The sequence below is a fragment of the Canis lupus genome, chromosome 30 (genome assembly GCF_011100685.1).
Source record: "Canis lupus familiaris isolate Mischka breed German Shepherd chromosome 30, alternate assembly UU_Cfam_GSD_1.0, whole genome shotgun sequence".
Classification (NCBI taxonomy): Eukaryota; Metazoa; Chordata; class Mammalia; order Carnivora; family Canidae; genus Canis; species Canis lupus.
Window position 1 is genome coordinate 2261577 of NC_049251.1, and position 25538 is coordinate 2287114.

General features: G+C 38.6%; 1 protein-coding gene and 1 long non-coding RNA gene across 32 annotated transcripts in view; one reads left to right on the plus strand and one right to left on the minus strand.

Annotated features, from left to right (window-relative positions):
* FMN1 (formin 1) overlaps positions 1 to 25538 on the plus strand; it is a 433671-nt gene that overhangs the window by 203268 nt on the left and 204865 nt on the right. For all 30 annotated transcript variants that reach the window (XM_038579933.1, XM_038579922.1, XM_038579921.1 and 27 more), the window contains 2 exons: positions 17593 to 18356; positions 22973 to 23123. In XM_038579933.1, coding sequence (XP_038435861.1) covers positions 17593 to 18356; positions 22973 to 23123 — 915 coding nt within the window. The remainder of the gene's footprint in view (positions 1 to 17592; positions 18357 to 22972; positions 23124 to 25538) is intronic.
* Positions 1 to 25538, minus strand: part of LOC111093319 — a 101372-nt gene that overhangs the window by 43360 nt on the left and 32474 nt on the right. The gene's annotated exons all lie outside the window — the stretch shown is intronic.

Consider the following 25538-nt stretch of genomic DNA (forward strand, 5'->3'; position numbering starts at 1 on the left):
AGACACCACCTATCAACCTATTGCAAACCCAAAGCACACTTTCCTAATGCCCTGATCCTTCCTTGGAGGTAACATTAGAAAAAAACATTAATAGAGAAAATTCTTCATGTTGACCTAAGAATAGAAGACGTTGTTAGGTCTTTTTACTTACCGAAGCAGAGAAGTAGGAACTGGTATCCTTGAAAACACTTCATGATCAATTACAATGAGAAAATCAGACTTGTCATAAATAATGTGATAGGAAAGAGACTGACAGAGGGGAAGTAATGAGACATCACAGTGTTAAAGGCAATGTAACATCCTTCCCAATCTCTGAGCTCTTAATAGACGTTGCTTGCTCCCTGGATGTGTTGTCACATAGCAGTTGATATGAGAATGATGCTGAATGTAGTGGTACTGTCTTAGATGGTCACCACTAACCCCATCTGAGCCCTGACCTAGACAGAGAAAGTTCCAGAACCTGGGCCACAAGTGTGAAAATGCTATAGCATTGATGAGAAAGGTTAAACTTTTATGTTAGGGAAGTTAGACCTTTGTTCTAGGGACTTCTTTAGATGTTTTTGGGACTCATTTTACTCTGTGTCTGTAGTAATGTCTTCTCAAACACAACAAAGTTGCTTGGAAGCCCAACTGATAGGTGGCATTTTATTAGTATGTATTTATTTTACAGTTTTAAATTTATACAAATGTGTACATATTATTATAATGTCAATCTGTAAGATGCTTTTTAAATTTGAGATTCTTTTAAACACACTAAAAATCACCCTTTATAGTGTACAAGTTTTGACAAAACCATGCAGTCATGTTACCATAACCACAATGAAGACATAGAACATTCCATCACCACAGAAAATTTTTCTGTGTGCCTTGGAAAACATCCTCTCTCCTGACCTCAAGCCCTTGGCAACCATTTCTGCTTTTTCTGTCCTATAGCCTTGACTTTCCCAGATTTTGATATGAATGGAGTCATATAGTATGTGGCCTTTTGAGTCCAGCTTCTTTCCTTTTTTTTTTTTTTAAGATTTTTTTTATTTATTCATGAGAGACAGAGAGAGAGAAGAGAGGCAGAGACATAGGCAGAGAGAGAAGCAGGCTTCATGCAGGGAGCCCAATGCGGGACTCCATCCGGGACTCCAGGATCACACCCTGGGCTGAAGGCAGATGCTTAACCACTGAGCCACCCAGGCATCCCCCAGCTTCTTTTCTTAACACTTTTGAGGTTCATCCATATTGTTGGACCTAAGAGTATTCCATTCCTTTTTATTTCTGAGTAGATTTTACTTTGTGCATGTACCACCATTTGTTTATCCTTTCCCTATTGAAGAACATTTGGGTGGCTTCCAATTTTGGCAAAGTGCTAGGGTTCTCCACAAGAAAATAAATAAAATAATAAACTAAACTAAACTAAACTAAAATAATTGAGTGTATATGTGTATATAGAGAAAGATTTATTTTCAGGAATGACTCATGCAGTTATGGAACCTGACAAGTCCCAATATCTCCAAGGTGAGTTGACATGTTGGAGACCCGGAGAATGGGTGCCATACTTCAGCCTGAAGACCAACAGGCTTGGGATCCAAGGAAGAGCCAGTGTTGATGATTCCATTCCAAGGCAGGAAGAGGCTAAAGTCTCAGTTCAAAGGAAGTTAGGAGGAGTTTGTTCTATTCAGGCCTTAAACTTGAATGGATGGTGAGTACCATCCCCATTAGGGAAAGCAACCTGCTTTACTCAGTCTGCTTTAGTCTACTGATTGATTCAGATGTTAATCTCATTTAAAAACACCCTCAAAGAACAGTTTGAAAAATGTTTGGCCAAATTACTGGGCACCCAGTGGCCCAGTCAAGTTGACCCACAAGAATAATCATGAGTGACTATTAATATAGCTGCTAAAAACATATGTATATGGATTTTCATTTTAAGATGTCTCATTTCGCTTGGGCAAATACTTAGAAGTGGTATTGTTGGATAACATGGAAAAAGTGTGTATTTAGCTTTATAAGGAACAGGGAAATTGTTTTCTAAAGTGGGGGTGCCATTTTACGTTCCCATTGGTCACCTAGGAGAGTCCTAGTTGCTTCATATCCTCACTAGTCCATGATATTGTCAGATACGTCAGTTTTCCTTCCTCTCTCTCCCTTCCTTTCAATAAATATGTAGTGGTATCTCATTGTGGTTTAGATAAGGGATGTTGAGCATCTTTTTTGTGTGCATAAATGTTATTCATGTATCTTCTTTCATGTGCTATTTGAATCTGTTTGAATCCTTCCATCCTGGAAGGAGGAGGTTATTTTTTTTAATTTCTTTTTAAATTTTATTTAAATTCAATTTGCCAGTATATAATATAACACCCAGTGCCCATCTCATCATGTGTCCTCCTTAATTTAATTTTTGTTTTGAAAGTTTTTTTACATTCTAGGTACAAGTCTTTGTCAGATACGTAATTTGCAGAAAATTTTCTCCCAGTCTGAGGCTTATGTTTTATTTTAACACTGCCTTGCAAAAATTGGACTTTTGAAAAATTCCAATTTACCAATTTTTGTGGTGGATTTTGCTTTTGATGGCATATTTAAGACCTCGTTAAGAGTACATTTACTATGTCGAGCACTGAGTAATGTATAGAATTGTTGAATTTCTGTATTATACATATGAAACTAATATAACACTGCATGTTAATTATACTTCAATTAAAAAAAAAAACTCTGTCTAATCCAGGATCATAAAGGTACTCTTACATGTTTTCATGAAGATGCTTTTTTGATAAACACAAACTTGAATTTAGGAGTTTTAAGTTTTGAGTCTTATATTAACCATAGCATCCAATTACTTTTTTTATTTTACTAAAATAAAATCACAAAAAAATCACATTTTATAAAATATATAGTTAAAAATGGGAGCAATTTAAAAAATTTCCCTTAGAATCCTAAGGTTGCATTCAGTTAAAACAATACCTAAGATTGAAATATGAATTGCAGGGAATTTTTACAGTTGAATTAGTGACAATTAAAAATGGCTGCAGTTATTTTTAATCATTCACATCACTCTGTCTAAAAGCATCAATTATGAAAATAAGTGCCAGAATCGCCTGTTTTTCTGCTCATTCTTTTGCTTTTTATCAAACAACAGACTGGTTTGCCAATGTAGGAGCCTGCACAGAGCTGATGAACCTGAGCCTTGGCTCTGCTTAATTAAATATGTTAACTCTGCTGTAGCGATATACCTGCATGTATAAGTGCAAGCTTGAATTTTAAAAGAGAGACCAGTGTAGAGTTACAACTTTCCTAATCAATGAAATTTGTCTTCAAAACATCCAAACAGATCCTGAAATATGTCAGGGAAAACTTTGTATTCCAGATTGCCGGAAAAACGTAAACAAAGCCAAATACCTTAGTACTAGATGTGCCATTAGTATTGAAATGGGTATATTTTTTTTCATATAACTTTATGTCTTTCTTAAAGGCTAATCTTGTTCTTAGGTTAAATATCCTTTTAAAATAGCATTATAACTAAGTGTTTGCAGAACTGCTTAGATACCTCCATGGATCCCAAGATACCTGGTTTGTAAGCCTTCTGATCTTTTTCTAACCTGATTATTTTACAGATGAAGACAATAGCCAGAGATAAGATGGGAATTTGAGGTTCTACAGCAATCTTATGCTGAACTAAATCCAGGCACTCTGACCGCTATTTTAGTGTTTTTTCCATTACCTGACCCAGTCTCTCCAATTATAGTAGAAAATATTTCTCCTTGGGTCTATTACTTAGAGAACGAAGACTATCCCTAATTTTGTGAGCCCTTTTCTGGCATCTCAATTTATATCTTGTATAATGAGTGTGCCTTTTGGCTGGGGTGAGCAATTTTTGGAAATTTAAGACCTTTCCCTTCCTAGCTTCCTTAGAGGACATGTCCTAGGCCAGAGCCCAGATCTTAATGAAAAACATGTAAACCCTCTTGTTTGTTTTCCTTGTCGATTAGCCTATAATTTTAAATCCATTCAATGGCAGATTTATCAAGTGACTAATCCCTAGGAAGACTCGAAGTGGCAAGGAGAAGGTGGTTGTGGCCTAGGCACACATCATTGGTCATTTATTCAAAATGTTAAGGTAGGAAGCCAAATCCTCCGGCTTACTCATTGAAAATATATTCCGAGAGGTTAGTTTTAAGTGTTTAGGCCCGGAGTGGCCTGTTCTTGTGTAGTAAAAGCAACATGAATAACCTGGGATATCTTTGCTGGACAAATCAACTATGGTCCTTGGTTTTTTTTAGTTCTCAAGGAAAATGTTATGTGTCAATAATAATAATGTAAAATCCATACAGCTCAGCTGTCTTAAAAATTGGGAATAACTCACAAATATTTCTTCTCAGCCAGAATGTCTCAAAGCATGGATTGTTTCTTAATTAATGTCATTTCTCTGACTTTTTTCACAAGATCTGATGCATTATAGATGCTCATTAAAGCTTATTTGAATATTAGATGGTAGTCAGACTTTGGTAAAAGTGAGATACAGTCTGTCTGGTTCATATATTACCACTATGAAGTTTAAGTCCATAAGTAGATATTTGTCACAATCATGCCCTGATCTCTTCCTTGCTATCAGAGAACTATGCTTTGGAAAAGATGTGGAAACTTTTTTCTAATCGTTAATCCCAGAGTTTATGCATAAGTGTCACCTTTACTTTTAGTACCAGACAGAACTCAACAGCTAGCCCCCCCTCACTTGCTCCCATTTGATAACACTATTTAAGTGACCTACTATCACTTCTCACTTCAAGGAAAAAAAAAATATATAAGGTTGGGTAGTAGGTGTGGCAAACGTAATTGAGGAATCCACTTTATAGTTTCCAAAATGATACTATGGGACAGGTTGACATTGGCCATAAAATGGTGTCCCTTCATAGACAGTTCATGAGTTGAGAAGGAAACAGTAAAGTAATTGCTATACTTACTTGAGGAACCTCAGTTTGTCGCCACATTGAGGATCAGTATTTACCATCTGTTGCTTCTAAGCTCACGTGTACTCTTCAATGGGTCGTACATACCTTATTGGACTGGCTGTAGTTCCAGTGGTGATAATAATACAACATAAAATTCCAAGTCCTCTCTCTTAATAGAGGAGTTAGTGTCTTGGCTCGTTGCCCAAAAACGTGCAGTCTTGGGTTTGCTCATTAAATTTAGATTTAATTTTTGTGAAAATGAAGTCTGAAAATCATTTTCGTGGATATCCCAAGGTATATCCATTCTGTGACTTACCCTACATTTTGTGATGTTAATAAGTTAGAAATAAAATGTTACCAGAATCCCCTGTGAGTAATGATTTTTTTTTCTTTTATTCCACAAGAGCACTCTGGGTACAATTAAGTTTTGTTTTGTTTTGTTTCCCAGGTAGGAACCTCAGTCCAGATTTCAAAACTTTTTTTTGTTTTCCTTCCCCACTATTTCCTTGGATGATGATCCATGGTTATATTTGTTTATTTTTGAAGTATATTCCTGAATCCTCAGAGTAACCTAAGATTGCAAAAATAAAGCATGACCTCATCGAAACAGCAAATTGAGCCACTAGTGTGTTTTCAGAGCACCTAAATGAGTCTGTTTGACCTCATGTGTACATTTGCATTAATAATGAGAGTTGGGACCCTATATGGCTTAGATAATATTGTGCTTTAAGTCTTTCTCATGCTTTATTCTAGGAAGTTTTGAGGGAAAGAGATATGATAAAGTCTTGGGTGTGAAAATTATTAGCATTTTAGAACTAAAGGAAAACTTACTAAGTATTTTACATCTCTCATTTTAGATATTAATAAAATGAGGATGACAGGAAGTAAAAAAAATTTGGAAGTACAAGTAGCTAATGACTGAGATAACCAGGAGTAGAATCCAGATCTTTTGACCCTCAGCCAGTGCTTTCTTCTCCTCTTTCCTAGGAACCAAAAAACTTCAGATCTATTCCAGAATAGAAATTCCAGAAAAAAAAACAGAAAAACTCAGTTCTTTTCCAGAAGAATAGAGGGCAAATATTTTAAATATTTTTGAGAAAGCATCTTTTGTCAAAAAAAAAATCTCTATTTTTGTGTTGGCATTCCAATTTGAGAATTTTAAATGGGAAGGATTATTAATAACTGAGGATCTGGGATAAGGTGAAAAAATCTAAAGCAAAAAGGTCTAAATTTGAGTTTATCTCATTGGCAGTTTACTTACTGTCTCTATACCCTTTTTCAACTGGAAAACGGTTACAGTACCAGCCTTGTCAGAGGTCATTGGCATAATTATAAACATTAATGTAATACAAATGCATTGTAAGCCATAGGTAGTATGTAATGTTGTTACTCAATAATTATCATGGACCAGTTTCTTATACCAAATACAAAAAAAAAAAAAAAAAAACTAAAAATGAATTAAAGATCTAATGTAAGACAATGAAACTATAAAGCTTCTTAAAGAAAACATAGGCAATAATGTCTTGGACATTGGCTTTAGCAACACTTTTCTAGATATGACTCCTCAGGCAAGGGGAACAAAAGCAAAACTACATTATTGGGACTACTCTAAAATTAAAATCTTCTGCATGGTGAAGGAAACTGTCAATAAAAAGAAAAGGCAACACGCTGAATGAGAGAAGATATTTCCAAATGATGTATAAAATAAGGGTTAATATAAAAAATACATAAAGAACTTATACAACTCAACACCAAAAACCCCCAAATAATCTGACTTAAAAATGGGCAGAGGACCTGAATAGACATTTTCCCAAAGAAGACATGCAACTAGCCAACAGACAGATGAAAAGTTGCTCAACATCAGGGAGATGCAAATCAAAACAATAATGAGCTATCACCTCACACCAGTCAGAATGACTAGAATCAAAAAGACAAGAAACAACAAGAGTTGGTGAGGATGTGGACAAAAAGAAACCCTGTGCATTGATGGCAGGGATGTAAATTGGTACAACCAGTATAGGAAAATACATGGAGTTTCCTCAGAAAATTAAAAATAGTAATATAAGAGAAAACACTAATTTGAAAAGATATATATGCTCCTCTGTTTATTGCAACATTATTTAAATGAGATATGGAAGCGACCCAAGTATCCATCAATAGATGAATGGATAAAGAAGACGTGGTACAGGGACACCTGGATGGCTCAGCGGTTGAGCGTCTGCCTTTGGCTCAGGTCATGATCCCAGGATCTGGGATTGAGTTCTGCATGGGACTCCTGCAAAGAGCCTGCTGCTCCCTCTGCCTACGTCTCTGCCCCTCTCTCTGTCTCTCATGAATAAATAAATAAATCTTAAAGAAAAGAAGACCTGGTACACAATGAACTATTACTGAGTCATTAAAAAATAACTGGACCTTGATATTTGTGACAACATGGATGGACCTAGAGGGTATTGTGCCAAGTGAAAAAAGTCAGAGAAAGACCCATACTATGTAGTGATACTTACATGTCTAATCTAAAAAAACAAAAAACCAAACAGACCTATAAGTACAGAGAACAAACTTATGGTTACCAGATGGGAAGGGTTTGGGGGGGGATGGATGAAATGGGTGAAGGGGAGTGGGAGGTACAGGCTTCTGGTAATGGAATAAAGAAGTCAGAAGGATGAAAGGAACAGGATAGAGAATATAGTCAATGGTATTGTAATAAGCATTGTCTGGTGACAGGTGGTAGCTAAACATCTGTGGTGAGCACTGTAGAACATATAGTGTGGTTGAATTACTGGGTTGTATACCTGAAACTAACATTGTGTGTTAGCTGTTTTTCAGTTTTAAACATTATTATGAAATACTATTATTTTAGCTTCTGTCAATTCAAAATGGTAAAGTGGAAGAAGTGTGAATTTACTATCAACCAGATTTAAGTTTCTTTGTCACCATTTTCCAGATATGGGGTCTTACAGAAGTTAACACATCCCCCAGACTGTCTGCCTTGCAGAGTTGCAAGGATTAAATTAAGGCATCTGGCATGGCGTCTAGCACACTTACTTTATGTTGGTTTCTTTTCTCTCACTATCTTGACTGAGCAGCAGCATGGTAGACGATTACTGGAGATAGCACCATTTTTACATGCGCAATTTAACTTTGTATTCTACAGCTTTGCATAGAATGGGTTTTACTCCCAAGTCAACTTAAGTGCCATTTTATCTTTTGATTGCTCTTTACTCCTTTTCCTGCCCAGTTTATTTATTTATTCCTCCTAGCAAGTTCTAATTACGTTGATGTATCAGATGTGCCTCATGTTTTTGAGTGTCCTTGAGATGGCCTCTTAGTTATAACATGATGTGATTTATTTCTGATAAGAATAAAAAAAAATTATTGATAATAGTTCATTAAAACCAGCTTTTGTTAGCTTTTGGGAATTTTGTCAAGCCCGATGCCATTTTTTTGTTGTTGTTGTTAATAGAGACTGGTTTTTATAGTAATAAGTGTCATGAGACACTTGTCAGGAACCCTAACTGCCATTGTGCAGCCTTCAAAAACAAAATAGAAAAGCCAGGGTGCGCACATCCAAAGCCATACAGTCACTGTCTTCTCACCTCACCTGAGCACTCTGTAAGGCCCCAATTCCATCCCTTTGAGGCACTTGATGCTCTTGAGCCCTGTTTTCTTTCCTTCTGGCTGCTCAGACTCTACTTCTCCGAAGTGGTGAAGCTTCAGTTGTGCTTCTGTGCAGTCCCGGGGAATATTCTAACTTTCCCCAGCCTCGAATGTAGAATTTGGGAGAGTCCCTGGAAAAGGCTGACTTACTCGAGTTGTATAGTAGATAACCTGATTTTTTACTGGCCCTGGCAGCATCACTGGGAGAGATTGTTCATAACAACAGAATGCTAACAGATGATTTTTCCACATTGTTTGGCACCATCATGATGTCTTTCATTAGCAGGCACTTTTCCACGTTCTTTTTGACAGCCTTGTTTGTGGGGACCAGAGAAGCAAAAGACTCCCTCTGTTGCTTGGGTTTCAGTACAGTGTGTTCCTTCAATGATATCTCTGAGTAGTTGGTAATGTGAAGGATATTAAAAAATAGTGAGGATTTGGTAAGGGGAAGGAAGGACCAGCCCCTGAGGAGGCTGGGGGAGTTACCTAGAGTCCAGTCCCTAATCAGATTAAAATCACAAATGTGGTTCAGTTCTACTGGATAGTTTATTATACTTCTGGGATCAGCCTTTAAGACTGTTGTGGAAAGTACACTAATCTACAGTATTTTGAGTTGTTAAAATTAAAATGAATGTCAACTTTTAGAAATACCCACACTCTAAAAAAGAAAAAAACAACCCTGGATCTTTTATTTGAATTTTGTAGGCAATACGACTATGAAATCTCATAGTTTATGTTGTGCTTGGGACCGTCAAAGAGGAAGTACTACATGTGATTCTGTTTTAAAATTTTTCTGAAGCTGCAAGTCTAGTTGTGTGGGTAATACAGAGGCACAAAGAAATCTGAATATTTAAAACTAAGGAAATAATTCAATTCCATAAGCATTTATGGATCACTAGCTAGCCAAGCAATGTGCAATGTTCAAACATGAATAAGGCATGGTCCCCAACTGCCTGGCGCTTTTAGATTTACAAAGAGATAAGCATAAATGTCTATAATGTTATGTGAACCTAGCAAGTTCTTTGGCGACAAAGTCAAAGAAAAACTTTCGTCAAGAGAAGTCAAGAAAAGTTTAAGCCAGAAGATTCAGCTGAACTTGACTGAATTTTCCTTTGGGGATTTTGCTAGGTGAAAATGGAGAGAAAAGGTGTTTTTAAGTAGTGCAAATAGCATGTGCAAAAGCATAAAAATGTGAGATTTGAATGTATGCTTGATTCTGTAACGGCGTGGCACAAGGGAAAGTATAGGGAAATATCTGGAAAAGTTAGCAGAGGCCAGGTTTTAAAGAGCCATGAGGTATTTTGGAAAGAATGTAGACTTACCTGCTGTCAAGAATAACTATTTTCAATATAGGTAATGAAGGGGTAGTCCCCTTAGAGGGACATATCAGAATCAGGAAGGGGCTTTTTCAAATAGCACGTCTTTGTTTGGCAGTTCTGAAATGACCCACAGGTAAGTCATTGCTAAAAAGAATGCACTGATATTGTAGCATCATGCTGTCTCGGCTGTGCTTGGAGCAGAGTGACGATGAAGGACAGTTGCTATTGATTTCAACTCTGGATGCCCTTTGGAATCCCTTGGCAAGCTTTAAGGATATCAGTGCAAGGATACCATCTCAGATCTCTGAGGATGGTCCTGCTCATAAGTATCTTTTACAGAGCTCTCTAGGTGTTTCTAAGGGGGAGCAGGCTGAGAAGCATGACATTAAATAGATATAAGTAAAGCCAGTAAAGAAAAGGAAAATTAAAACATAATGGTTTAATTGGGGTTGTTCTCATAAGGATTGTGAATTTGAATCTTTCTTAGAAGGAGACAGATATAGATCACTAGGCTATTGCAAGTGGGAAGAGGGTACAATTAAAAATGAAGGCAGTAGAAGCAATTCAAGTTATGAGTAGAAGAAGGTGAGTAAAACATGGATGGCATCTGGTAAATAAAACTGAGGAATCCTGGAAAGGTGTCAAACGTTAGCACCTGTCTCCTTTCAAATGATATATTGGGATGAATGTAGAAAGAACAAATTTGTAACAGGGAGGGGGCAGGGAGAGGGAAACTCCTAGTGCTTCATATGATCCAAAGATCATTTAACTAGGAATAAATGGAAGGTTCATAACTATCTTGTCTCCTGTGTATGAGTATCATGTTCAATATGAAAGTAAAGGAGACTGAAAGGAGAGTCACCAGGATTCAAAAGGATTATGTTCTCTTGACCCAACATCATCTGTAGCTTTGGCTATAAGGAAATAAGGCTTGACATTTCATAAGTACTCCTATGACCTTAGGCAAACAATGTCCAGGAAGGAGTACATGATTACCTGACAAAAAGTTCTACTCAGTGATTCACCAAATCACTAGCAGTCCTTCTAGCTGTGGCTCTAGGTAAAGGAGAGGTTTCCATGTGCAAAGTGGATGTGCAAAGGGGCGCTTAACAAGAAGTCGAGTGGAAAACAGGGTTAAAAACTAGCTTTGCCAAAGCCTCAATTCACATAGTATGTGTGGACTTGAGATGCTTCATTATTATAGCTAGGTGCAACTTGAAATAATTTTTCTAGGATGTGGACAGATGCAGAGTGAATGAGGTACTTCCTACTTTAATCATTTTGAATTACTCTGCCATGCTGTCCTCCTGAGCCACAATCAAGACAATATCAGAAGGGGTTGTAAACTGGGAAGGGCAAAGATAAGTTGTCTGTTTGGGCCATTTGAATTTAAGTGGTCAGAGGCTTTCTTATTATAATCCCAACATATTGGAATGGAGTACATGGAACTCGGTATTCTTTCTTATTTGGGAATTCTTCATATCAGTGGATACAGATTGTGAGGAAGCCACTCATGAAATCTATGCTTAGTGATCTGTCCCCCTTACTTTGGGTCTGTGGGCGAGGAGGGGAGTTGAGAGAAAACAGTGTTTGCAAGGGCCCAGATGCATAAAAGAACATGGTCCTGGGAGAGGCAAGATGCTATGCAAGAATGGTGTCCAGGGCATATCTGGGGAAGAGGTAGGAGCCAAAAGTGAAGAAAGTTGACAGAAAATAGATCAGAGGAGACTTCATTAGGTCCAGGCTAAGAAGTTTTGGTGTCAGTCTGTAAGTAATGGCCAATTATTATTTTTTTTAAATATTTAATTTATTTATTTCCTCATGAGAGATGCAGAGAGAGGAGAGAGAGAGGCAGAGACACAGGCAGAGGGAGATGCAGGCTCCCTGCAGGGAGCCAGACGTGGGACTCGATCCCGGGACTCCAGGATGACACCCTGGGCCGAAGGCAAATGCTCAACCGCTGAGCCACCCAGGCATCCCAATGGCCAATTATTAAGGAGATATTAAGGAATAGAAATCTTTACTTATTAAAAAAAATTCTCCTGGAACCAGTATGGCTAAACTGTGGTCAGGAAGATTAGTTAGGTGGCTCTTTCCTTTGTCCAGAGAAAGAGGACCCAGTGAAAAGTTGAGGCAGTTGGGATGAAAGGAAGGAAATGAATCAGAGAAATCAGTGAGGTTGGTTGATAAACCATATGATGGGAATGAGAGAGAGAAAACAAGAAATCCAGTAGGACATCCAGGTTTCTGAATGTGATGACTGGGAAGATGATGATGCCATTAACTGCAAGAAGGAATTTCAGAGGAGGAACAAATTGAGGTTTGGCAATGATGAGTTCATGATGAGTTCATACATGTTGAATTTGAGGTGCAGGTAGACCTGTCAAGAGAATAGTTGGAATTATGAGTTTAAGGTACCACTTTGGAAGTAATATTGTCTAGTAAGTAATTATTGCTTACCATATAAGCATGCAAGATGGTCTAGAAAGATTGTGTGATAAGGGTAAAATGGCAAGCCAGATGTCTGGGGAACAACATTTAAGGGATGAATGGAGGGAGAGGAGTCTCCAGACTGACTGGAGAGAGCTGAGGAATGGGAGGAAAGTGGGGGTGGGTAGAGAAAGTATATAGGGTTCAGGGAAGCAGGGAAAATCTCAAGGCATGGACAATAGTCAACTCTAACAATACAGCCTAGAGGACAAGATAACTTCAAAGTGCTGACCAAATATAAGACTCAAATCACAGGATTTCAAAGAGTTGGGGGTGAGGGACAGGGGGCAGAAGCCAGTTGTAATTGGATTAAAGGGGAATGGATGAGAAAATAGATGAAGCAAGAGTTGTATGCTTTTTTCACCAAAAATTCTGCTGTGAAGAAGAGACAATGAGAAAGGGCAACAGATAGAACGGATTAAAGAAGATATCTTTAGGGGTGCCTAGGTGGCTCAGTCGGTTAAGCATCCGACTCTTGATTTCAGCTCAGGTCATGATTTAAGGGTCCTGAGATCAAGCCCCGTGTGGGGCTCTTGCTCAGCGGGGAGTCTGCTTGATGATTCTCCCTCTCCCTCTGCCCCTCCCCATCACCCCTTCAAAAAAAAGAGGTATCTTTGTTTTTGCTTTATTTTTTTAAAAGATTTTATTTATTTATTCATGGAGACACAGAGAGGCAGAGACAAGGCAGAGGGAGAAGCAGGCTCCACACAGGGAGCCTGATGTGGGACTCGATCCCGGGTCTCCAGGATCACGCCCTGGGCTGCAGGCACCACTAAACCGCTGTGCCACTGGGGCTGCCCTATTTTTGCTTTAGATGGATAGAACATGGTGTGAGGAGCCTGCGGAGAGCTGAAAGCAAGATGGTGTGGCCACTGGCCTCTGGGATCTGTCAGGCAGCAAAGAAACAGTAATAATGATGGCAAATTGATGTGGCACCTACTGTGTTCCAAATACTCCTTTATATACTGTTTTATGTTTATCGACTCATTTACTTCTTAGCTGTCTTGTGAGGTGGAATCTGTTAATATCCCCATGGTACTAATGGGGGTCCAGAGAGGTCAAATAATCTGCCTGATTTGCGCTCTACCCCACTGAACTAAGCAAATGCGCTATAGTCACCAAAACAGTGTGTAGGTCCATATATCAGCTCCAGTGGCTTCAGAAGACCATTGGTTGAGAGGGGGTGGGGCAGGACCAAGGTGTTTGCTGTAGATGCAGGTCAGTCATGTGATTGAGGGAATGTTTCTCAGTGGAACGTGTCTTTGCAACTTTTTCATATTAAGAAATTGAAAATTGAAGAAAGTTATTAGTTTATCATTGCTATTTGTCTCAAATTTCTTGGAAGAAGGTTAGTTGGGAACAACAGGCAAGAGTTAGTTTGTGGCAGAAAAGAATCAGTCACTGTAATGAAACTGTCATGTTGGTGAGGGATTCTGTGGTCATCAAGGCAGGCTGTAGATAGAGGTGGGCAGGGGAGTGGGGAACAGATGGCGATGGGCAGGTCGTTGAAACACAGATAATCTTGATCACATAGTTGAATGAAGTTTGAAATTACTTCCAGGCACTTGGTAGTTGAACTCTGGAAAGACTGGGCAAACTTTTATATTTGAAATGTCTTGTTTATCCAGACTTGACAAAGCTTTTCCTGGTCTTGTGCCCATCATTCCACAAAGGTGGCATTATTTGGAAATGTGAAAGAATCATTGAAAATCTGTTAGTCTTTTCTTCTATTAGCATTAGCAACAGTAACATTAGTAAATGTTACTAAATGATAGTAACATTTATTCAGATGTCATATACCTTTCTAAAAACCCTTGAAATGGCACATGATCATCTTCACTTTACACTTGGGGAAACTCAGGCTTGAAGACACAAAGTTCCCTGTATAAGGTTATAAAGCTACCAAATGGCTAAGCTGGGCTGCAAACCAGGAAGTATGAATCTAGAGCTCAGGTGCCTAACTTGCTGTACAAGAAATAGATGGTGTCTAGATTTCTCCTGTTTTTTTCAGAGTTGCATCAGATGAACACATCATCTGTGTTCACAGATGAAAAAAAAAAATCAACTTTAGAAAAACCTTGACTCTGGCTCTTCTGACCACAGTTATTTGGGAGTTGGTTCATAAGGGGAAAAGACTAGTATAAATACAGCTTTCTATAGTATAAAATTAGTATAAAAAATTTGTCTTAATGTGGAGAATTTTCACATGTCTTTACCTTCTCTGATGAGGTCATTACAAATATTCTCTACCTTTCCTATGCAAAAAGGATCTGCTCTTGTATACACTTTGGCGTTCTAGACATTTGGGGGCTGAAATTATAGTGAAGAGTTTGGTTAGCCATCAGGAAGGCCCATAGGACAATGACTGGATAGAACTGTTGCAGTGGTTTTTATCTATCCATCTCTTCAGTATTATGTACTTGTCATGCTAGCTGCTAGGATACAGAGGTGAAGGCAGGTAGCCTCCCTGATTGTATCTCATGGAATGTATAATCTGACGAGAAAGGCAGAAATTAAATAAGGTCATCAGGAATTTTTAATTACCATGAAACTGGATTCTAGAAACCCTAATAACACCATAAATTTGACTGCTTCCCATTTAATCATAGTAGGCTAAAGGCTTTGAAGCCGAGGAAACAGACTAGTTAATGATCGAGAGCATGTCAGCTCTGTGCTAATAAGTGTAAAACCATAGACTCTCAAGGCATTGAAATACCTGAAAAGATAAGTGTTTAAAAAGGTGAATGTCCTTCCCATTTACAACTGCACCAAAAATTTTAAGATATCTAGAAGTAAACCTAACCAAAGAGGTAAATGATCTATACTCTGAAAACTACACAACACTAATAAAAGAAATTGAAGAGGACACAAAGACATGGGAAACATTCCATGCTCATGGATTGCAAGAACATAAATTGTTAAAATGTCTATACTACCCAAAGTAATCTACACATTGAATGCGATCCCTAACAAAATATCACCCGCATTTTTCACAGAGCTAGAACAAACAATGTTAAAATTTGTATGGAACCACAAAGGCCCTGAATAGCCAAAGCAATCTTGAAAAGCAAAGCTGGGAGGCATCACAATTCTAGACTTCAAGCTCTGTTACAAAGCTGTAGGCATCAAGATAGTATGGAACTGGCACAAAAAACAGACACATAGATCATTGGAACAGAATAGAAAACCCAGAAATAGACCCACAACTTTATGGTCAACTAATGTTTGACAAAGCAGGAAAGACTACCCAATGGAAAAAAAGTCTCTTTAACAAATGGTGATGGGAAAACTGGACCACTGTTTTACACCATATAGATAAAAAAAATCCAAAATGGATGAAAGACCTAAATGTGAGACACAAATTCATCAAAATCCTAGAGGAAAACACAGGCAGGTAACCTCTTTGACCTCAGCCATAGCAATTTCTTACTAGTCATGTCTCTGGACCCAAGGGAAACAAAAGCAAAATGAACTATTGGAACTTCATCAAGAAAAAAGGCTTCTGCACAGCAATGGAAACCATGAATAAGACTAAAAGACAACCTATGAAATGGTAGAAGATATTTGCAAATGACATATCTGATAAAGGGTTAGTATCCAAAATCTATAAAAAACTTCTCAAACACTCAGGAAATAAATAATCCAATTAAGAAATGGGCTGAAGATATGCAGACATTCTTCCAAAGAAGACATCCAGATAGCCAATAGACACATGTTCAACATCACTTGCCGTCAGGGAAATACAAAACAAATACAAAAACAAAACCACAATGAGATACCATCTCACACCTGTCAGAATGGCTAAAATTAACACAGGAAACAACATATTGGCAAGGATGCAGAGAAAGGGGGATGTTCTTACACGGTTGGTGGGAATGCAAACTGGTGTAGCCACTCTGGAGAAAATTTGGAGGTTCCTCAAAAAGTTAGAACTACCCTATGACCCGGGAATCATACTACTATATATTTACCCAAAGGACACAAAAATACTGATTTGAAGGGACACATGTGCCCTGATGTTTATAAAAAAAAACATTATCAACAATAGCCAAATTATAGAAAGAGCCCAAATGGCCACTGACTGATGAGTGGATAAGGAAGAAGTGGTGTGTGTGTGTGTGTGTGTGTGTGTGTGTGTGTATACACACACATATAACAGAATATTGCTCCACCATCAGAAAGAATGAAATCTTGCCATTTACAATGGCATGGATGGAGCTAGAGGGTGTTATGCTGAGTGAAATAAGTCAGTCAGGGAAAGACAAATACCATATGATTTCCCTTATATGTGGAATCTAAAAAAACAGATGAACATAGAGGAAGGGGAAAAAAAGAAAAGCAAACCATAAGAGACTCTATGAAGAACAAACTGAGGGTACTGAGGGTTGATGGAGGGAGGTAGGCAGAGAATGAACTGAATGGGTGATGAGTATTAAGGAGGGCACTTGTTGTGATGAGTGCTGGAGGTTTTATGTAAGTGAGGAATCATGAAGTTCTACTCCAGAAACCAATATTACACTATATGTTAACTAATTAGAATTCAAATAAAAAATTGAGATAGAAAAAAGGTCAATGTCTTATAAAATATAGTTTAAAATACTGGGTATGTGGAAGAGAAAAAGAGCAAACCTTAATGTTCCCATTTTCTGTGCATTTGTATTGCTTATTTATTACCATATTATGAAAGATTATGAAGTAGACCCAAATACTGATCAGAAACAGCTTTGATGTGGAAACCTCTAGAAATTACACGTGTGATAGCTTCTTCTCACACCTTTTGTTTCTGCTGTGTTGGCCCAGAAACCCAATAGAAGAGGTAAGGAGACTATGAGGATAGCCTTCTGGCTAGTATCTCCATTTTTTTTTCTTTTTCCAAGCCAAAAGTAGTGAAAGATATATTCAAGCATGTGCATATTGTTATGAACACTTTGTTTTGCATTTGATATTAAAACTCGGTGCAAGTTCTTAGGGGGGCAGTTTTGCTTTAAGCCTTAATCTATGGTAATTATTCCCCCAGCAAATTCATAAGGTGAAATTTATAGCCTGTTAAATCCTCTAAAGAATATCTCTGTCTTTCCCTGTGTTGATGTGGGCTGTGCTATGGTGGCCCAGGGATAGCTTTGAAGTTTTTATTTCTGATATTTGTTTTTTTATAAATTCTTTTACTTTCTTCCTCACTGCTGTCTCTACAGGCTCAGTTTGAACTTCAGGCATTTCATATCCGAGGGGAGCATGCCGTGGTTACAGCAAGACTAGAAGAAACCATTGAAAATCTCAAACAGGAGTTAGAACACCGACGGCGAGGAGGATGTGAAGAGATGAGAGATGCGTGTATCTCCACTGACGATGATCATCCTCCAAAGACCTACAGAAATGTGTGCATCCAGACAGACAGAGAGACTTTTCTCAAACCCTGTGAAGGTGAAGGCAAGACAATCAGAAATAACCAGATAATACCCAAAAAGCTGAATATCTCCTCTTTAAGTCAGCTTTCTCCCCCAAATGACAACAAAGACATCCATGTACCACTTCAGGCTGTGGAATGCATTTCACCAAGTCAGCAAAAGACATCACCTCCCCCTCCTGCACCACCCCTACCAGCAGTCATCCCTCCCCCTCCTCCCCCTCCCCTCCCCCCTGGACTTGAACCTTTGCTACCAGTACCTCCAGCACCACCTGTGAGTGCTGGACCGCCACCCCCTCCACCCCTTCCACTGCCGCCAAGTGCTGGGCCTCCTCTGCCTCCTCCTCCACCACCGCTTCCTAATTCCTCTACTCTGCTCAACAGTGGGGGGCCTCCTCCTGCTCCCACACCTCCAGGACTTGCACCCCCACCTCCTCCTGGACTTTTCTTCGGAGTTGGCCCTTCTAGCCAGTGTCCTCGGAAGCCAGCCATTGAGCCAAGCTGCCCCATGAAGCCTTTGTACTGGACTAGAATACAAATAAGTGATAAAAGGTAAGCCTCAGTCCTCTGGCCCCTTCTCAGATTGTGAATTCCCAGGATTTTGCACAAGTGACATTTTATTCTTACCAGTTGGATATCTGTGTACTGTAGCATTCATTCTCAGATACAGTACAGTGAATACCTTGGATAAACAAGGTTCGAATGTTTAGGGGGAGAATGTGTGCCTCTACCAGGTCTTGTCTGTATTTATTACAGACTCTTGCTGGAAGAAACAGTGTCTACAATGTCAGATCCTTCTGTAAGATAAAGGTTCCATTTTACAGACTCTTGTTAGAGAAGAGCGGTGGTCTAGGTTAGAGCCTTCTCCAACATCGCTACAGCTAGCAAGTAATCATAAAGACATTGAGCCTGAACCTATACTTAGGTTCACTGAAGATTTTTAGAATATCTGTCTTGTCTTTAGATGGGATCCTCAACCTTATGATCTGGACATTTAACAGGTAAGTGTCATTTTTCGGGTTTTATTAGAAGAGCCAGGCATAGCTGAATCATTAGCTCTTTAGGTCAGGATTGAGTCAAACAATAGAAAAATCTCTGCTTGAACTCTCATTCCCCTAACTGCTACATGCCCTCACATCTTATGCCTTGTTGCCCTTCAGTGAAAGTGCTGATATAGCACACCTAACATTTGTAGAGCTTGTTAAGCTGAGTCTGTAAGGCAGCAAGATAGGTTGGTTGGAAACTTCCATTCAAATATATTTGAATCTAATTTCTTCTGCCTCATTTCAGTCTGTCAAGAGGACAATGAGAGAGATGTTGGGTTGCTTTTTCACAATCTCTAGATTTGAAGTCCATTTGTTTGCGAAGAACAGCAAATAGGGAACACATTTTTAAAAGTAAATTTTTTAGCTTATTCCTCAAATCAACGTGTGGTGGTGAATCTTTCAATTTATATAACATTTTGTATGTGGAAGACAGGATATGAAAAATAACATGAAATTTACAATTATAAAGCAACTGGAAACCACTATAGGAGGAGTGGGGATTACCTTCAAACTAAGCATATGATGAACCTCGTTGATTATGTGCTTCATATTGGCCTCTTTCCTCTAGCCATGAAATAAGGACCAAGGGTTTATGTGTGGAAAATCCTGATACTTTAAAAAAAAAATGCTGATACTTTGTTATTTCCCAAATGAATGGTTTAAAAGAGAGAGAGAGAGAAAAGATCTTGAAATAGCTCCTAATGATTAGCTGCAATACTAGTATTCCTTTTTGTCCCGTTCAGGACTCAGTTGACATTTCCTAAGAAATAGTTTCCCAGAATATTTATTTGGAGCTGTATTCCCTTATTAGTGCTCTTGAATTAATGTACCAACATTCCAGGGTGATGAGTCCCACCTGTGTGCCCTCGGGTGGTATGTCCTGACAGTACGTGTAAGTGTTCCACACCTATGTCTTACTAGCCTGCCCCCACTCCATTCCCCTCAAGACTTCAGCAGCAGCCAACATCCTCCACCAGAGCAGTGGTAGAACAGAACTGCTGGGAGATACAGGCCCTTTGCCCACTGGCCAAGAAGGGACAGAGTCAAGCTGGAGAAAATCATTATGTTTTTCCCTCTTTATGTCATTGGCCATTTTGAGAAAGAAAACAATGACATACTCAAGCTCTTACTAGTTTCACTATAAGTTCAGCTTTGAGCGAAATGAAAAGGAGATGAATATACTGACTTCCCCACGTGAAGACTGCAACGTGGCCACTGCCTGCTGCTCCACACATTTAGCCATTTAGCCTCTCCTATCGTGGGTCCCTCAAGATTGTTTTGCACCCTCAGAGCATGGATACTTCTTTTACATGAAAAGGCTGTAGAGATTCTGTATAGTATTGATTTATGTACAAAACTAAAATTATTTGAGGTGTATTTATCAAAAAGAGAGGAAATGGGCTTTTAGTGTTTTGTATAACCAGAAAGGTGAGCACTTTGTATATAATATATGCATGATAAATTTTGTACTTGGTCTTCTGGGGAGCCAGGAGTAAAATATGATTTTTCTCTATTATGTATTCACTGCCTCTCATCCAATTAGATGGCTTTTCACTACTGACATGAGCTGATTTTTAACTTCTCCTTTGCATTCTTTGGTTTCTATTTTCTGGCTTCTAGAATAGGGAAGAATTATTTAAAGAAAAAGAAATCCTCGCCTATCTACTTTTTTGACTTCCTAATATCTATTTTTCCTTTATCTTTCCTCTTTCTTCCACTTCTCCCTCCTTCTCCCACCATTTCTCCCCTCTAGTCTTTCTTCCTTCCTTCTTCTACCTTCCTTTTCTTGTGAGCTAGATTTCAACATTCAGTCGTGAGAGAGGAAGTTGGCCATTATAATAGATGAGATGGTCGATAGTGATTGAGTCCTTGGTACCAACCCACCAAATGCTAGCTGTCCCCAACTCACTGAGAAGTAGTATTCCAAAATTCTTTTATTCGTTATCAGATGTAATACATGGTGATGAAGGAAGGGCTCAACCTGCCAAAGCCTACTTACTCTAGAATAGGAGTGGGTTGTAGCACTAGCCCTACTAGTGTGAGCTCAGAGTCCTTGGAGCTGAGGCCAAGCAGTACAGGTGCAGGGTTGGAGGGTGGGGGATGGATGGGTCTGAACAATCGAATTTCCCTTATGCATCACACCACCTCCCTCTATATACCCTCTCCTCAGCTTTCCAGAACCTTCATGAGGGGCAGACCAGTAACCCTTAACAGGCTGCATGCTTCAGAATTCCCTGCCATCTTTTCTGTCATCAAGAGCCCCTTTTCTAAGTGCTGCTGAGATAAGCACTTAAACATTAATGATGTTTGCATCTCAAATGGAAGTTAAATGAGTGGTAGAGGTGGGTGGCTGGGGCAGGAACACATGGTTGCATGTACTTCATTGGAAGTCTTCTAGATCTTGGGTGATGATTTTATAGGTATTCATTATACTGTCCTGTGTTATACATGTCACACATATACTCTTAAATGGCTCAATTATTATATTATTTAAAAAAGTGTAGAGAAGTGAATCTGAACACGCCAAAATGTCCCTATTTCATGGGAAAGGCAGCCATATAGCAAAAGGTGAACACAGAAATCCGAGAAGTCCATCTTCCCAACAGTGCTGAATGTGAAAATTACCTTTTAGGGATGCCTGGGTGACTCAGTGGTTGAGCATCTGTCTTTAGCTTAGGGTGTGATCCTAGAGTCTTGGAATCAAATCCCACATCAGACTTCCCACAGGGAGCCTGCTTCTCCCTCTGTCTATGTCTCTGCCTCTCTGTTTTTCTCTCATGAATAAATAAATAAAATCTTAAAAAAAAAAAAGAAAATCACCTTTTAGCATCAAAAAATTTTGTGGGCCGCTCCATATAATAATAGTTCTTTTAGTTTTCAGTGACAGAGAAAATACATATTAAAACAAGGGGTAGTTACTTATAGACATTATGGATCATAATATATACATATATTTACAAAACAATACATGTGTGAATGAAACATTATTTTTTTCTGTCTACGGGTATTCTGTCTATGGGTTTGAAAATAAGATAAGAAAGCAGACACTTGGGGGAAAATGTGTTCTGAAGGAAACCCTTTCAAGTGTGGTCTCAGAGGCTGTTCTTTTGTACCTGATTCTCCATATCTTCTCTTTCTTTGTTTCAAAACTAGGGTGCCCTTGTTTTTCTAAGACAAAAACAAAAAACAGAAACAAAAAATACAGCCTCCCCATGGCTGCATTAGTTGAAATCTCTGTGGGCCTGGTACAATGAAGTTTTTTGGTTCATTTTCATTGTTGAATATAACTGTTGGTGGGGAAAAGTTATTAAATCAAGTATTTTTAAATGAGCTCAGTCTGTTCACAAATTATGGGTCCTGCCCTAAGTTAACCTGAGCTAATCCTAAAAACCATTTTTTTAAACCTTTTTTTTAAATTTTTTTTATTTATTTATGATAGTCACACAGAATGAGAGAGAGAGGCAGAGACACAGGCAGAGGGGGAAGCAGGCTCCATGCACCGGGAGCCCGACGTGGGACTCAATCCCGGGTCTCCAGGATCGTGCCCTGGGCCAAAGACAGATGCTAAATTGCTGCACCACCCAGGGATCCCTAAAAACCATTTTTAGAAAAACTAGAAAGAGTCCAAAGAGAGAATAAATCTTTACTTTAGTCGAAGGTGAAGAATTTTATTCTTTTTAAGAATTTTTTAAAAGAATTATCCCATTAATATCTCAGAATTGGTTATCTTTTCAGCATTTATATGATGCTCATTTTTACCCATGATGGAAAGAAACACCACAGACTGAGGGAGGAACAGCTTACATGGCCTCCATCCTGTGAATCCCAGGGTTTCTGGTCCCATATGATCTCTCTAGATCTCTCTCTCTCTCTTTGATTGTATGCGATGATCATTCATTTGTGGAAATGGGTGTCGGCTTTGATGTTCTAGAGTATATTTTGACATTAAAAAGTGTAACATGAAAAGCTTTTCATCAAGTTTTGCTAGAAGGAAATACAAATAAATATATATTGTATATATATATAAATATATATATCTTAAGTGAGTTATAAAATGAATAAGAAATTTCATGATATTCTGTTCTGAGGTTAATGTTTACCTTGTCATTTTTCTCTTTTAAGCCAAAATGCTACACCAACCTTATGGGATTCCTTAGAAGAACCTGATATTCAGGATACTAGTGAATTTGAGTATTTATTCTCCAAAGACACAACTCAGCAGAAGAAAAAGCCTCTGTCAGAGACTTATGAGAAAAAGAACAAGGTCAAAAAGGTATTGAGTGACTCTAGTAATCATTCTCTTTTTTTGTTGTATGTGGGAATTCATTATGCGCTGCTGGTTTGCTATCATTCTGTTTTCCAGAAATGTTTTGGAAGGTTTTAAGTCACTGATGACAATAGGGAGTCAATAATTTGAGAAATCTGTGCTTGTACTTTCAGTCATGTCTGAATTTTCAAACTTTTCTTAATTTAATCTAAACTCTTTTCAGCTAATAATTCTATTGAAAAAATATAAAATTTAACTTGCAATCAGTGGAAGTAGGCCGTATATTATATGGAAAATATGTTTTACTCATTAACTTATTTATAAATCCATTCATTTAACAAATATTTACTGGGAGTGTATTTATGCTTGATTTTATTTTAGGCCCATGTGATTCAGGATGGTAACTATTAGTCACACGTGGCTGTTTACATTTAATTTATACAATTAGATAAAACTAAAAATTCAGTCCTTTAGTGGCACTTGCCACTTTTTCAGTTTTGTTTTTGTGGCTAGTAGCTACCATATAGCACAGATTTTTTTTTTAAGATTGTCATTATAAAAAGTTTTATTGAATAGTATAGTATGAGCATCTGGGATTGTTTGATGAGGAAACCCCAAAGACCTTTGCCATGTGATACTTACATTAAAAATCAATGTTAGAAACAAAACATTAAACTATGCGATAGAGAGGGTAAGGAAGATGAATTTTGGCAGGGGCAGGGTGAAGGGGCGGGAGGAGGGCTTCAGTTTTAAGTGGAGTGTTCAGAATAGTCCTCACGGAGAAGCTGACTTCTGAGCAAAGACATGAGGACTTGAAGTCAAAGGCCACCAGCTATATATCAGAGAGCAAGTTCAAGGTTCCCAGAGCAGTCACCCAGATGTGAAGTTCAATGGCAGCCTGAGCCATGCACTGCTTGGGCTGTGCAACCTAGGTCAGAGTCCTTCCTCTTTTGCCTCCATCCCCTCACTATAACCTGAGATAATGACTACTCATATTATTATTCTAAGTAGTTATTAAATGAGGTATGCCTCCATATCTCTCTTCAAGTGGAGGCAAACCTGTAGATCTGTTAGGCTTGATGGTCTTGAGCCTGGTGGGTGTATTCAGTGAGCTTATGGCCTATGCTAAAGCTGGGATTTTAGTTTTAGGGGGAAAAATGGAAAAAAACAGGGCACCTGGGTAGCTCAGCGGTTGAGCACCTGCCTTCAGCTCAGGGCATGATCCCAGGGTCCTAGGATCGAGTCCCACATCAGGCTCCCTGCAGGGAGCTTGCTTTTCCCTCTGCCTGTGTCTCTCCCTCTCTCTCTGTGACTCATGAGCGAATAAATAAAATTTTTAAGGAAAGAAAAGAAAAAGAAAAAAACCCGAGCTGAACCAATGCCAGAAAACTCTGAGCCTGCCCTCTGTGCCCCTGGTCACATTTCACACATTGAGATGGATGCCTTGGTCTCTTCCAAGAGTCAGATTTTTTTGTTGTTGTTGTTTCTCTTAAAATGAAAGTGAAAGTAAATTGCAGAGGTTTTGAACAGCTGAGGAGTTTCAGCATCAGAGGCCCAACTTCTTCAGCCTAACCTCAGAATGATTCCCACACAAGGTGACCAGGATGAACCCTGGCCAATTGGGTCTCATTTCTAATGATCGGAGTGGAGTGTATGTTAGAGATTTAGAAGTCAAACATTCTGAATCTTGGTCGTGGGGGCTCAGCCAACTTTGAGACCTACATGGGAATACCTCCTAAGCAGAGCTAGTCTTCATTCCTCGGCCCACTCGACATTCCTACTTCAGAAGCAGCTGTCAGAACTGTCTAAGCTTCTGCTGGACTCAAGACACTAGTTTCTATTTCATCTTCTATAATTGCATTTGAAGTTCCTGTCACCGGCAGTGGTTATCAGTAAGAAGTTACATATATTCTTAGGCTGAGCCAGGGATCCTGTTCTATAATATCTTATCATCTGAGGATTAGAAGGAACCTTACCAATCAGTGAATTCAGTGCCCTCATTTGGCACGTGAGAAACTGAGACCTAGAAAGAAGACATGACTTCTTGGTTTGCACACCGGTAATCAGGAAAGTGTTGGTGACAACAGACACTGGAGAGGATGTACAAGAGCCTCAGGATGTGTCTTCAATTCCCCTTAATTTAAACATGGATTTGCCATGTGAATGATGGTCACAGATTTTATTGGGATAACTGAGCCAATGTTTATAAATGAGAGGGGTAATTAACAAAATCACCAACAAAATACAGCTACACTTGTGCAAATCCAAAATATTTCCTATACTGTAAAAGTATAGGAAAAGTATCCCGAGGTATTTTTTTTTTCAGATTCAGTCTTCCGGTAGGAACCTAAATCTTTGAATAAAAGGATGCTTTAGGTATAACTCCAACAACAAGATATTTAGATTTAGAGCAGTTTTCCT